This window comes from Hyperoodon ampullatus (genome assembly GCF_949752795.1).
Source record: "Hyperoodon ampullatus genome assembly, chromosome: 1".
In the NCBI taxonomy this organism is placed as follows: domain Eukaryota; kingdom Metazoa; phylum Chordata; class Mammalia; order Artiodactyla; family Ziphiidae; genus Hyperoodon; species Hyperoodon ampullatus.
Window position 1 is genome coordinate 126,357,309 of NC_136914.1, and position 14,362 is coordinate 126,371,670.

At 52.8% G+C, this 14,362-nt stretch overlaps 1 protein-coding gene across 1 annotated transcript in view; it reads left to right on the top strand.

Moving 5' to 3' along the window:
• ADD1 (adducin 1) overlaps nt 1-12,437 on the top strand; it is a gene marked incomplete at its 3' end in the record, with an annotated part of 72,132 nt that extends 59,695 nt beyond the window's left edge. Inside the window, 6 exon segments of the mRNA XM_079705928.1 lie at nt 1,781-1,882; nt 2,559-2,648; nt 3,362-3,454; nt 7,794-7,950; nt 9,935-10,033; nt 12,076-12,437. Of these exon segments, the coding sequence (XP_079562054.1) occupies nt 1,781-1,882; nt 2,559-2,648; nt 3,362-3,454; nt 7,794-7,950; nt 9,935-10,033; nt 12,076-12,437 (903 nt within the window).
• Nucleotides 12,438-14,362: the final 1,925 nt, after the last annotated feature.

Here is a 14,362-nt window from a genome sequence, read left to right on the forward strand (position 1 = left end):
TGGCCCCTGCATCAGAGTAGGAGAGGCCCTCGGTGGAGCCTCCTGTGAAGAGACGGAGGCCAGGACGCACGTGTCTCTGCATGATTAGTTCCATAGGAGTTGAGGAGAGATCAGCCTAGATGTGCTGAAACAGGACACCAAGTAAGCAAAGCGGGCCTTCCTGCTTCCCTTGTAACAGTGCTTTTGCTTTATAGATTTATTTAAAAGAAATAAGTTCTGTCTTTCCCAGGTGGTTCTGGTGTTTTCCTGATGCACAGTTGTTGAGACAGCCTCTGTGCTCCTCAGGAAACGTGTCCCGTGGCAGAGACTCTGCGTGCATATGGCTGTGGGGTCGTGTTTGAGCCCGTCTCCCCTTTCTTGCTCCCTCTCACCCACTTCCTCTCTCTCTCCCTCTGTCCCTTATTTTCTTTTTTCATTTTATTTGTTTAGTTTGTAACTTATTTCACTTGTTGAAGGGAGTGGGCTTAAAAACAACTTCTGCTGACCACATACACATGTAGTGCTGAATTGCTGTGATGGATTTTTCCAAAGTATATGTGTAGCAGCAGCTTTGAGTCTTATTTACTATTAGCTTGAAAAAAATATTAAATTGCTTTAGGTATTTTAGTCACTGTGTACATTGAAGGGGAGACTTTGTTCAACTTTTAAATTTGTTTCTTACTGTTCTGGAGTAATAGGAATTCCATGCACTGTTTTCAGGTTGGTATATTAATTTATAATAATTATTCTTAAGTTTTCAAACTTGTTCAAGCTTCTGAGGTGGTTGTTTTATGTTTTAACTAAAAATTATTTTTAATAAGAAGCTGGAGTTACTTTTATCTGAGGAGATAAGTGTCAGTGAGTATCTCGCAGCTCATGCCCATCCCACGCTGCCTTCACAGCGGCCCAGCATTGGACGGTTTTGCTGCTTTCTTTAAAGTCTCGGTTTATGGCTATCTTATTGCCTCTTGAAACTATTCTGAAAGGCATATAACATTTGCATTCTACGATGGGCTTGTTTTAGTGTTCAGTGCCTGCTCATGCCTAAGAATTAGAATTGGATTAAAACTCTCATATTTGATTGGAGGTCCAAAAAAAAGTACGCATGAAAGGCACAGCATGCTGATATAATACGCACTGGTATCTAAAACAGCCTTCCAGTAAGGGTTCATGAGCGCTTTCAGTTTGTTTGGGACATTTTTGTAACGCTCAAAAGTATTAATTATATAAAGTATTTGACATCACCAAACTCTTCCACCAGGTAGCTACTGTATAGGTCTTCATACAGTAATCTTCTTGGGTTGAAATAGCTACGCAAACAGTACATTCTGGTGCGGTAGTTTATTTTAATGCAAAACTTTGGTGATGCCCACTCTTGCCTCACCGCACAGAGTCTCCCCTCACCTGGACAGCAGCATCACACCGCTTCTCATGACCCTGTCATCTCATGCTTCCAGCCGGCTTTGGTGTTGAGGACTCTCGGAGCGGTGAACCAGTGTGCTCTGAAGGGTCCCCTGCGGCTTGTCCGAGGGAGTCATGGGGCATAGCTCTGTCGTCAGCCCATGTCGCGCCCTAGATTTCAGCTGGGCATTCTGACTGGCACTTGCCAGTCAGTCACAGCTCTGGCTTCCAGCATTACTGGTTTCCAGCCACTGCAGTGACCCAGGCGGTGTGGTCATTGGTTCACTCTCTGTGAAGTTCGGTGCATGACCAGATGTGAGAGGAGTTGGACAGATTGGATTCTGTGGTGTCACTTACTGTTGTCACGATCCTGACTTTTCACCTGTTCTTGCTATTACAGTGGACTAAAGAGGATGGACATAGGGCTCCCGCCTCTGCCATCCCTAACCTGTTCGTCCCATTGAACACCAACCCAAAAGAGGTCCAGGAGATGAGGAACAAGGTGTGCACCGACTGCCACCAGCAATGGGTGGAAGCTGACGTGCGTGCGGGAGGAGGCGGCCCTGGGTGGGGCAGGAGGCCTGCGGCTGCAGGGGGCGAGGGTGTAGCTCCAGGAGGACCTCTGCTGCCACCACGGGACTGCCGAGGTCCTCCCTTCACACTGCTTTGCTGCTGCGCTGACGAAGTGCAGTGGCAGTGCGTGAGCAGCAGACGCTTTGGCCCCCGTTGTTGAACCAACACCTGCTCACATAGCAGGGCAGAATTGAAGGTGCAGAGCCTGTTCCTGGCAAGAACAGCCTTTGCCCCCTGCCTTGCAGGGTTCATTTGAAGAGTTAGAACGTTTGGTATATTGGAACATGAGGTCCACCAGTGTTCACAGTGTCACTAAAAGATGGGCACACAGGGGGTGCCTCCCCTCACGTTAGTGAGTTCAGTGAGGTCTGTGCCTGCCGAAGTCGTCTGGAAGGGGCCCTCCGTCTTCTCAGACCCATGAATTACTAATCGGGCTGGACCAGCACCGTTAAGCGGGCACGGTGGTCACGCAGGACCCGCTGGGGTGCAGGGCAGAACAGAAGAGCAGCTTGTGCTGGGGGGCCCAAGCGCACAAACGGTGACTTTCAGTCACAGTGAGGTTTCTCTTTACTGTTGATGTGTGTTTCCCTTCTTGCCATCCTCAGATTCGAGAGCAGAACCTACAGGACATTAAGACCGCTGGCCCCCAGTCCCAGGTGTTGTGTGGTGTATTGATGGACAGGAGCCTCGTCCAGGTGAGAGCTCAGAATGTCTCTGACGATAGTGGGTGGTGGCTCTAATGACTGCCCGCTCCAAAATTATTCTTAAGTTGGGAGAGAATGGCTATGAGGTAAGTGTCCTAGGCAACCAGTTTTCTTTGTTCAAAGTCTTCATGATAAGAAGTAACCCAGCCACTTTTCCTTGAGTGGTAGACCAAGCATAAGCATGCCCAGGGCCGTGTCCCCCTCCAGCCCAGCTCCACGTCGTGCATGCCTGGCTGAGGGCCTGGGTTCATCCGGTGTTAGCGGTGAACTGTGTACAACGCTGGAAGAGGGTGGGTGTCGTGGACTTTGGTTCTTGTATAGATTGCTGTCCACAACAAAGTGCTGCTTGGGGAAAAGTGCAGAGGGTTCCTGTAAATGTGGTCCACATTTACATGCATTTCTGTAGAAGGATTGTACCTCATGGCACATTGAAGATAATTGTGTAAGTAGTTATCTCTGAAAGTTAAGTTGCCACCGAATGTTTTAAACATGGCTCACCGGGGTTGGTGATTGTTGCATTTTCTGACGTTGGCCAGCTGTGGTCCTGGTTCTGTGGCCCATGTTTGCACGTTGTACCGCCATCACCGCTGCATCGCTGTTGACGGCTGTCCCGCTGCATGCTCTCAGCTGGCTCCATCCTGTGCTTTCATTGATGTTCCACAGCCGGGCCTGCTGGGCTCTGACGACTCAGTTTACTGTTGCAGGACGCGCCCCTCTCTGACTGTACGGAAACAATCGAAGGGCTCGAGCGTACAGAGCAGACCTTTAGTCCCGCTAAGTCTCTCTCTTTTAGAAAGGTACTCACTGCCCCGTCCTCAGCTACCTGTCGGCACACCCTGCTCTTTACCCACCCCGCCCCTCACCTGTCGCTCTCGCTAGGTATTGTCTTAGGTACAGCAGGAGCTTTAAACGGATCTCTCAATTATTTGTGAGATCGTCCAAAAGGTTCTGTTCTGCTTATTCGGTTCTTTAAATACAGCATTTTGTATGAGGTTATTTTTACAATTTTTAGCATCTTTACGTTGTGCTGAGAAATGGCTGGTCTTAGGGATGTTTCTGAAGTTCTGCATGTGACTTTGGTTGGTGCATGCTTTGGGGATTTAGGAGTTTGCCTTTTATAAGGTGCCAATTGCAGAAGGCTCACGGGTGGACTGCAAGCGTGTCAGCTCCCCCGTGAGACCTTCTACCTTCGCTTGCTCAGCTGTGAATGGGGGTGCAATGAACGTGGCAGTCAGAGGTTGTATGATTGAAAGATGTCATTTCAGAGGAATGGGAAATAAAACAGGACAGTCTTTGCCAGCCCTTGTTGAGGAAATGTATTTTTACCTTAAAAAAATAAAATAAAAAAAAAACCTAGATAATTGTTTTAAATGTTGCAAGGGGGAAGAAATACTTATGAAAATTTGAAACCCAGAACTGTAATTTCTCTGTGTACGTGGGTGCCTGACATGTACAGTAGGTGGAAAATGTATCTGGTGTAACTTGCCCAGGTAGAAGGAAACCCTCTACACACACAGGCTGCTGCTAGTGTACAGAGCCAGAGTGGCTGACCACACGGCTGAGTGTCTTAGTGGTGTGTACCCTGTGTTCAAAGGGAATTTTCAGGGTCTCTTTCGATTAATACACCTCCAGTGAGATGCAAATATCATTTCATCAATGTTCCCATTGCCAGAGAAATCAGATTTGCACTAATGATTCTATATTCCTGTCTGGAAGCCCTGCTGATAAAATTTTCTTGCACATTTATATATTAATCCAGTGGGCCCCAGTTTTCCTTGTCCTTAGAATGTACTTCCAGCTACCATTCTTAGAGGAACTTCTCAGAGCAAGGGAGAAAGATGTCTTCTTACCCCTGTTGCTTGTTTTTCATGTTGCTACTTTGGACCATAAGCTGTTGTGATCTTGTTAGTTCATAATTCTTTCTCTCAGATGCGTCCAAGTGTGTTGAGTCCATGACCCCAGGGTGCTTACTGTGAAAGCCCAAAACTACCTCCAGCTTTGTGGGCTGAAGCCAGATTCCTAGTCATTGCTGTGCAGTCTCTCTGGCATTACATTGCACTTGGTGGTTTCTGTGTGCTTCTCATGAGGGGCTGTCTGCAGGGTGGACTGATGAGCTGGCTTAGAGGCTGCTCTCGGGGCTCCAGTTACAGTCTGGCTTTTGCTCCACCGAGTGGTGCTCAGATTTGGGAGTGTGTCACAGTCACCTGCGACTGCTTCATGAAGTGTTGTACGTAGGGGCCCCCTCATGCCTGGCTAGGAAGTTAAGAGTCTGTGGGAGGGAGATTCCTGGAGATTCCGGCGTCCTCCCCACAGCAGATCTGAACAGCATGCCGCTGGGAGTGCTGTGTCCGGTGCGGTTAGCCGAGGAGACTGCTCCCAGCTGGGGAGATGTTGACATCCCTGGGCACAGATTTCTCTTCCTGGTTTTCCTCCATCATCCTCCTTCTGGTGCTCACATTTGCATCCTTGGTCTTCTTCCCGCTACGCATGTCTCATTCCAGTGGTGAGTGTGCTTTGACTCCACCAACGTCCTTGACTGGGTCTGTGTCCACATCCTTTCGTGTGGACCTCAAGATGCAGGTGGCATTACTCCTGGAAGATGACACTGCTTGCTGACAAGTTGAGTTCTCCTTGACCAAGGAAGGACTGGGGTTGTTAATGTTCTAAACACGTCCTCTTCCCTGTAAGGCAAGCGTATGGATACTTGCTTCCCGTTTGAGAACTTGAGGAACAGGTGTTTGGGACTCGGGAAGTTGGGGCTTTTCTGGAAGGACTTTGCTTTGCCTCCATCTCTCCCTCATGGTGATAGCTGTTCACACAGGGCAGGGGGTGTCTTCTGACGGAGGAGGGGCAGTGAGTCGCCAGCCACACCCCGACACTCCAGTTCTGAAAGGAATGCTGAGCCCTACTGTAGGCTCGCTTGACTCCAGTGCTGCACAAGCCAGCATGCAGCCTTCTGGACATCATTACGAGTGAATCGAGTTGTTAAAGACCAGGGTGGGAAAGTCTACGCTGAAAGTTGTCCGGCGTGGGGAAGAACTCTGTTGTGCAATTTGTGTAGCGTAAGCTTCCCTGTTGCCACGTGTGCCTGCAGCCCCCTGCCGCGTGGTAGAAACACAAGGAGGCCTGCGGCCCAACTTGTGGACTCGCCCGGTGCACTTGGTGTTGAGCACGTAGTGTGTGTGTGGCCCAGCACCTGGAGTGTAAATTCAAACCTGAGTAGGTTTTACAGGTGAAAACCTGATGCTCAGAGAGGTCAGGGCACTAGCCCAGGTTTGCACAGCTTCGGAGCTGGAGCTGTTATCCCACACAGGCGGTGTCAGTCGGGGCAGACATAGTTGCTGGGCGTCTGTCCTGCTTAGAGCCCATGGTGGTGGCTCCAAGTGACGGCAGCAGCGAGAGTCCCTGCGGGGCCTGCTGGCGGGAGCAGCCACTGCGCATCCTGGTTTCTCGGCCTGGGTTGCTCCACAGCGGGCCTCCATCCCTCTGCATCTCAAGCGTATCTGTGTCTCCTTCCCTCCAGAATAACAGGGTTCCTGTGTCCCTGTATCTGTTCAGAGCTGGTCTGGAAGGCAGCTCGGCCCTCGGCTGAGGAATTTGGAGGAGGGAGCTCCCTGCTGGTGGGGGCAGGAACCAGCCATGCTGCACCTCGAGGGCCAGGTGTTCCAGACAGAAAGGACCTTGCTTGACCACAGGGCGTCTCCGTAGCAGTTGACTGAACATTTGATTTAAATGATGTAAACATTTATCTGAAAGCTTGAATCTCCATCTCATCTTACTGGCGGTGATACCAGGATGCAAACGCAGTTCTCTGGTTGCCATAGATCCTAGAATGTTAGTGCTCAGCACGTCTTAGCTGTGGTCAGCCCGGCAGGCCCCTCTTGAGGCCTGTAAAACAGGCCCGTGGACAGGAAGGGGCTTGTCTCAGGCCACAGAGCTAACTCGTGGCAGACGAGGGTCCGATCCCTGTCTGGGGAGGCTGGGCTACTTCTGAAGGAGAAGCCAGTCGACCTGGGCTCGGGACTGCTCAGAAGGAGCCCCCTCCCCATCTAGGCAGCTGATTTCCCATCTCGAGGCTCTCTGAGCACAGGCTGCGGATTCCAGCCTTTTCCTTCTCTCCCCTGGGGTCCATGTCGCTGGACAGTGACTTCTCAGCCCAGGTTCCCAGGGGAGCAGTTGGCCGGTGAGCTGAATTTCCTGGGACTCGGCCTGGCCCTGTCTCTTGTGCACGTCGCTGGCACGCCCTCTCCCTCTGGTGTTCACCCACCGAGGAGAGCGCTGCCGGGCCAGGCCTGGCATCGAAACGATTGTGGATTCTCCTATTTTCACTGGCTTTCAGAAGTTCTCATTAAGTAATCGGCACGTGCTTGGGTTCTGGTTAACTTTCTCAAAACTGAGCCCCAGAGCGTGTGGGGGCCAAGCTGGCAAGCTGCGGGGCACAGAGCTGTGCTGGGCAGGCGAGGGTGGGCGGGCGTAGCGCCCAAGGGCTGCCTGCTGCTCTGTGCCTGTGTGGCCTGGCTGCGTTGGCCTCCTCCTTGAGGGCCAGGCCACCTGTGTGCTTCGCTTTGCTTAGCTTTCTTTTTTCTTTTGTATAAATTCTTACACTTTTCCAAATTCCTCAGACAAGTGCTGGTGTTTTGTGACATTCTGATACCTCTTAATGTTTTGGGGTTAGTTACAGGATCTAGTTACAAATCAAATGCACAGTCGAACAGGACTTTTCTGTGCTCTTAGAACATAAGCACATTTCTGAGCACACCTACCTGAGTGTTGTGATCATGACATTTTCTGATCTGGGAGGAGGTAATTGACTTTAAAAGTCCCCTTTTCCATCCATCCCTGTCTGTCTGTGAGGAGATGGGCCTCTCCCTGGGATGCTCTACACACTTGATCTGCACGTTGGTGCCTTTGCTTCTGAAATCTGAAGGACTTTCCTAGGAGTCTCTCCCCTGTTGCATGTGTTTCTCAGTCTTCTACTGCTGAAGGCTGCCGCTCAGCCTAAGCCTCAGGGCCTCGGGCCATACCCAGGCTGCCTCTCAGGGATGTGTGTGCGCCCTGCCCCACCCTTGCCCGGGAGGAGGGAGAATCCAGGAGCAGCAGGGCTCTTGTAGACCAGCCGTCCCTTTCTGTCCGCAGGGCGAGCTAGTGACGGCCTCCAAGGCCATCATTGAGAAGGAGTACCAGCCCCATGTCATCGTGAGCACCACGGGTCCCAACCCCTTCAACACGCTCACCGACCGCGAGCTGGAGGACTACCGCAGAGAGGTGGAGCGCAAGCAGAAGGGCCCTGAAGGTGAGCGGCCTCACGGGTCCTGGGTGCCGCAGGGCTGGCACGGTGGTTCCAGAGGCAGAAGGAAGTGCTCTGTGGGCTCCTCTGTCCTGGGCTGACTGTAGGTGGCGATGAAAGATAAGCCCAGCACACGCCATTCTGTGCACATTCTGCTCTGCTCCCGGAGAGCGCGGAATAGAGCAATCTGTTCCCAAGAACAAGGCCGCGTGTGGCGGAGGCCAGCCTGGGTCTGTGACCTGCACCCCTGCACGCGGTCTCCTCCCACCTTCATCTCAGCTGAAGTCACGGCTTAGAGTTTTCTGACGGATTCTTTTTCTCCGTAAGCCCCGAGAGCTCCCTGGCTGGGCATGGTCACTGGCCCAGGGGCGAGCGTGTAGGGCTCTCTGGCACCTTTCCAGACCCTGTGAAGGGTGTGGCCAATGCTGGTGCAGCCTTTGTTTCTCTTGGTAGCTCACTGACATAGCAGGTCATATTTTTGTAAAACATGTTGGGACTATTTTACAACAAAGGAAAATAAATGGCTCTGAGAGCCAGAACCTCTTGGAGCAGCTTGTTTCAAACTTCAGGTTTTTAAAAGCACATCCAAACATTTTGAGAACTAAGAGAGAAGCCAGCCTCCCACTGCCTCTGCCACGAAGGCTCAGTGGGTCTGAATCACTGTCCCTGCCCTGGGTTGGTTACCACGAAGACCCTGGGGACGTCCCCTCCAGGAAGTTCATGCTGCTGTCCCTGGGACCGTAGTATGGACCACGCTTCTTCCTCTTGGGAGCAGCCCTCCTGGAATGGAAATCCCACAGTTACCCTCCAGGTTGATGGGGGACCATCCTGGGAACTATTCCTGCTTCAAATGCAACCTCTGATTCGCCCCAATTTAACTTTTTTTTTTTAGTCTTGTTTTAGACCAATTACATAGTGCATCACATAGCTGCTATTGGAATTTGAGTTGTGCAAAAAAACTGCTGCTGAATTGTTTTTCAGTGTGTTACACCATCACTGCCTGTCACTTTGTTATATATGCATTAAAATTAAGGCTTGCTGCACATAGATTCAGAGTGAGCCTGATCTGGTCACAGCACTAATTCTGATCATCTCCTGAACGGTGCATGCAGCCCTGCAGAAAGCTCTGTCTGAGCTATGGCCGTAATTACTTGCCTTAGAGTAAGAACTGGTGTGTGGGCCTGAGCTATTGGTCCTGTAGCCTAATCCCAGTTCCTGTGCACATATATGTGTGTCTTCCCTTTGGACTCAGACCCTTCCAATGTCTGGGAAACCTGGATTTTTTTTTTTTTTGAGTTAAACCACAAGATACAAATATTTCCTCTATATGTGAGGTTCCATGAGGAGTGATGTCACAGCAAGTGAGTGGGTGTGGATGGGGACAGCTGTGATCATGCTGTGTGATCACAGAGCTGTCAGCAGTGGGAGTGGCAGCCAGTTCTTGTAATTTTTCCTCTGGTCCTTAGCATACTTTACTATAGAAAATAAAAATACGTGTTACGACTGCCAAGTTTAACTTATTGGTAGAAAATGCTCTAAATAACAAATTAAAACCAAGGTCACGCTCCTGTAACGTTCCCTGAGGTGGCAAGTAGGGCGAGGGGGCTTGGGACCCTGGGCTCTTGCTCCGCAGTGGGACATGGGGAGGGGCCCCTCACTAGAGGACAGGAGAGGACAGGCTGGGGGTCACGGGGCACAGCCCATCACAGAGGCAGCTCTGGCAGATTCTCAAACCGAGATCCACAGCCCAGTCAGGAGTGGCTTCCTTTGTCCTCTTTTGGGTAGGAATGGGGAAAAGGTTGAGGCCAGCGGCTGCGAGCCATTCCCTTCTTGGGCTCTTGCTTGCACCCTGAGCAGCACCCCCCCGCCCTCCCCGGGGCAGCCCGATGGGCAGGGCGGGAGGGCCCGTCCGCCTGGGAGGGGGCGAGGGGAGGCGCGCCGTGTCCGAAGACCTTCACCGGTGCTCTTTCTGCCCTCTGTGCACCTGCAGAGAACCTGGACGAGACTAGAGAAGACAAAGAAGAGAGCCCTCCAGAGCCCCCTGCTGCCCCCCACACTCCCCCCAGCGCCCCCATCAAGCTGGAGGAAGGTGAGCTCTGAGGTGGAGGTGGGTGTGTGGCTGCCCCGTGTGGGAGGGTGGTGCACGGCCGCCCGGGGCGGCATCGCCAGGAGGGGCCGAACTTCGTGGCTTTGTGTAAGAAAAGCAGCTGAGTGTGGCAGTAGTTGAACGGACACTAACAGCCGAGTGTGTTTGCATGGAAACCAGTACATCATCCGCTCTGAGCTTGCCCAGCCTCCTCCGCTCCCGTGTTGGTTCTGTCCGGGGTAACTTGAGGCAACACAGATTCGTTAGCGTGACGTCACAGGTGGGAGGACGATCGTTGGGGATCGGAACCTGTCTTCATTCACGATGTCAGTTTTGCCCACTGCTTGCACGTTTCCTAAACCTTCCTGTGCTCGGATCAGCCCCGGAAACGTCCTCTGTTGTGTCTGGGCCACAGGGCTGCATTCTTTGGCCGTATTTCCCAGTCCGTGGAGAGTGCCCGCCTCCCCTGGCCTCTCAGACCACCCACTGTGTTTCTGTGACGTGTGGCCTGCGTGTCTGTCCCTCGGTCTCGTACGGTGTGCTTCCTGTGCCTGTCGGGAGCCTGTGGCTCACCTCCTGCCCTTTCCTGTGTCCACAAGAATGGCCTGGCCATTCTCCTTCTGTAACCCGATGGCTGTGACTGAATGCATAGATTCTCTACCTGTGCTTTTCTCTTCCTGTGGCTGCGTTACAAACAGGAGGTGGATGTGCTAAAGAGTACCTGTTACCATAGTAAGTACTGCCTGCTGCCTGGCCCTCTGCTGTTTAATCGGAATTTCCCTGTGCTTTGCCTCATTCTTCTGCTTCTTTGTTGCTTATTAATTTTTGTTTTTTGTTTATTCAAAATAAAAACAAAGGCCCTTCTTTTACCCTGTTCCTCCATTCTGGGCAGTGGCCTTCCTGGAAGGGGCCGGGTCCCCTGAGCTCTGCGGTGGGCAGCCTGTCCTCGAGTGCCCCCAGGGCCGAGGTGGCACTGCTCCGAGCACTCTGGGTCTCAGAAGTTTCAGAGGGACCACGTGGTCCTGTTGAGCCTTCGAGACAAGTCTAAACTAGACTCAGGCTGGGATTTTGCCACCTGCTGCACGGGGGTCGCATGTGTTTGGATCTTTGCTTAAACTGGGTGCTTAAGCTTAATTTGAGGGGGTGGAAGAGTGACATTTAGTGCTGTTTTCCCAATGTGACATTTGTCAGATGGTCAGAGTTCCCCTGAGCACCCACAGGCCACCTCTGCATGCTTCGCGGAGGGAGTCCTAACTGCTCCCACCCAGTCCCGTGCAGCCGCGCCTCCGCAGCTCAGCCCAGCCTCTGGTCACCTCTGGACGTTTGGCTAGATTTCCAGGCACTGAAGGTTTGCTGTTGCCTAACCTGCCAGTGGCTGGTAACTTGGTAGACTATTTTTAAAAATCTACAAAACTGGTTTCCCCCAAGGTCAGTGTAGAAACCAGTCCTCAGGCTGTTTCTTTAAAATAAGTTCCATTTGGTTCTTTTATGTTTCCATGTTCAAATTGTTAAGGGGGCTTGAATTTTTCGACTGTCCCTTACCTTAGCGTTCATCTCTTAACTCTCCAGCCTAAAATGGCCTTTGTTTGGTGTTGATGTTGATGGGGGTCTGGGAATCAACTCGTAGTTTTCTACCAGCTGCCACAGCTTTACATAGTTTTCTCCTTGGGGGAGACCAGGTGTTGTGGATACAAATTTAGGCTTGATTTCAGGATTACTAACACATGTCCTTTAAAAGGGTTCAAGTGTTTAACGCAGACGTTGCAATACTGAAAATGTTTCCACTTGCCTTCATCACCGTCTCTGTGACTGGGGACCGAAGCCCTGGGACTGTGTCTGGCTTTGTCAGCATGTTGTCCATGAGAAGGAGCTAAAAACCGCCCTGAGGTTGAGCCCACGTGTTGCACTGTGAGCTGCAGCCAGCCTGAAGCAGAGTAGAGCTTACTGACAGCTTCTCACTCTTGTTTGGTGCAGGGCGCTTGCGATCCCCCTTGGAGGTCCAGGCAGTGGCCCTCTAACCCCGCCTCTCCCACCCCTCCCCCCAGACCTGCCGCAGGAGCCGGCTGCAGGAGAGGACAGTGATGCCGCCGCCGTCACGCCAGCTCTCCCTGACCTGTCCCCTGACGAGCCTTCAGAAGCGCTCTGCTTCCCGACACTGGAGGAGGAGGAGGAAGAGGGGCTTTGTGAAGCCGGGGGCCCTCCAGGCCCCACCAGGTCCCCTTCAGCGGCCATCCCTGAGCCAGTCACGGCCCAGGCGGCTGACGAGGTCGCCTCCCCAGCTGCCGAGGAGGGGGCTGCTGTGGACCCTGGCAGTGATGGGTCTCCGGGCAAGTCCCCCTCCAAAAAGAAGAAGAAATTCCGCACTCCCTCCTTCCTGAAGAAGAGCAAGAAGAGGAGTGACTCCTGAAGGCCCTTCCTGCACAAACCGATGCCACCAGACTGTCCCCGATTGTGTCTTGTGCCCTGTCTTCTTGTGTAATGGAATGCAAAAGGCCCACCCCTCTGTAGCTAGCGCTCCCCTCGCGGCGTGACCAAATCCCCACGGAGACCGGTGCTAACCTTGTGTGTGCGCAGCGGCCCGGCCTGCAGCCTCAGGTGCTGGGGGAGACTTGGTCTCTGCGTCCACCTCCGAGCCCTGCCCTGCAGGGAGCAGCACCTCGGCCCATCTCATGAGCCCCTCGGGGACACGCTGTCCCCAGGGGCTTAGCTAAGTCCAGGTTCTGGCTGGATGGGGGGTGGCCCTGCCAGCTCTGGCGTCGACCACTCTTGCTCTCCTTCTCTTGTGAAGTAACCCATGCCCCATCTCTGCTAGGCTCCCTTCACCCCAAGGTCTCCGGTGACTGAAGAAGACCTGTAGCTTCTTGCTGGCATTATCTGCTCAGTGATCTCATTTGTTCGGATACACAAAGCCTTGGTCCTGTGAGAACACTCTTGTCCCCGCCAATGGCCCAGGCCACCGTGGCGGACTTTTGAGAGGTGGGTTTGGGCTGAGCCGGCAGTCCCAGCAGCGGACGGGCCTGTGTACACCCAGGTAACCTATGCATGGTCTCACTGGCCCCCCGCGGCCAAAACCAGACTTGGGGCTCCGTTCCTTACTCACTGGGGGCTCTCGATCCCTGTCATAGGGAAGGTGCATCAGGAGGGCAAGAGTGCTTCCTAGATGTCCTTTCAGAAAGTCTGCAGTTCACCCTACACGCTGTGAGCGAACGGTCTGCGCTGTGCTTCATTCTCTCCCCAGGGCTCCATGTGCTGTCCTGGGGGGTCTGCTCTTAACCTCAGCTCGGCTCGGCTCCGCCTGGAGGGTACCCTCACTTTGATAGAAGGCAGTTTCGGGGTAGGAGTTGGCCCCAGGGGTCCCACCTGACGCCCTGTGCAGTCACTGGCAGAGCCCACCTCCCGCCCTCCAGCGCCACGGTGAATTTCACTGCACTCACATCCCTGGAAGATGGCGGCTAGCTACTTAGTGGGAACTAGTGGGTGGCCAGGTGTCTCTCTGACAGTGACCTGTCCCAGGAGCTCCAGTGCCAGCCTGTCTCCCAGACAGGTCCCCAGGAGGGGGGAGGGGCCCTCAGGGGACCCAGTGCCCAATGTGGGCTCAGGTCCCACACACTTGACACCCAGGCAGGACCTGAGGCGGCTGCACGGCGCTGACCTCTGCTTCAAGCTTACTGGCAGGCAAGCCACTTCTCTCCTGTATATCATTCCATTGCCGAGATGGTGGTAGAGTTCTCCACCCTCACCCTGCACCTCAGTTAACCATGGGCTCTTCCTTTTATCCCTTCCTCTGACCCCATGTATGCAATGACTTTAATTTCATTTTTGTAGTTTAACTCTTTGTATTACAACATGAAGTTTAGTTGCATATACAGACACAGGCTTGGGATGACAAGTTCTACAGCCTTTCTTCATTGTAACATGTTTTACTCACAAATAAAATTTAAGCAGTTTCCTTGTCTAAACTTGGGAAACAGTCTTGCATCCTTTTCTTTGTTCCTTTAAAATAGGACTTCAGAAGTTTATCTTATGTATGTTCTAAAAAAAGATCCCAGGCAGTTTGTCACTTTGGACCACGGAGGACTCTACCTGGAAGTGCCCTGCCCCAGTGCCCGCTTGTTCTTCCACAGGGGGTGGAGGGCAGGGTCCAGGCGAGGCGGGGGGGAGCCCAGCAGAGGGGTCGCTCCTCCCCAGTCTGCCAGGGTGCTGGACACCCCCCAAGTACCACCTGGTAAGTGCTGACGCCGGGGCGGGGGCGGTCCTTCATCTGCCTGTCCACCCCTCGCTACAGTGCAGAAGGGAGGGAAACAGGCCTGGGCAAAGCCTCGTGCTCTTCCG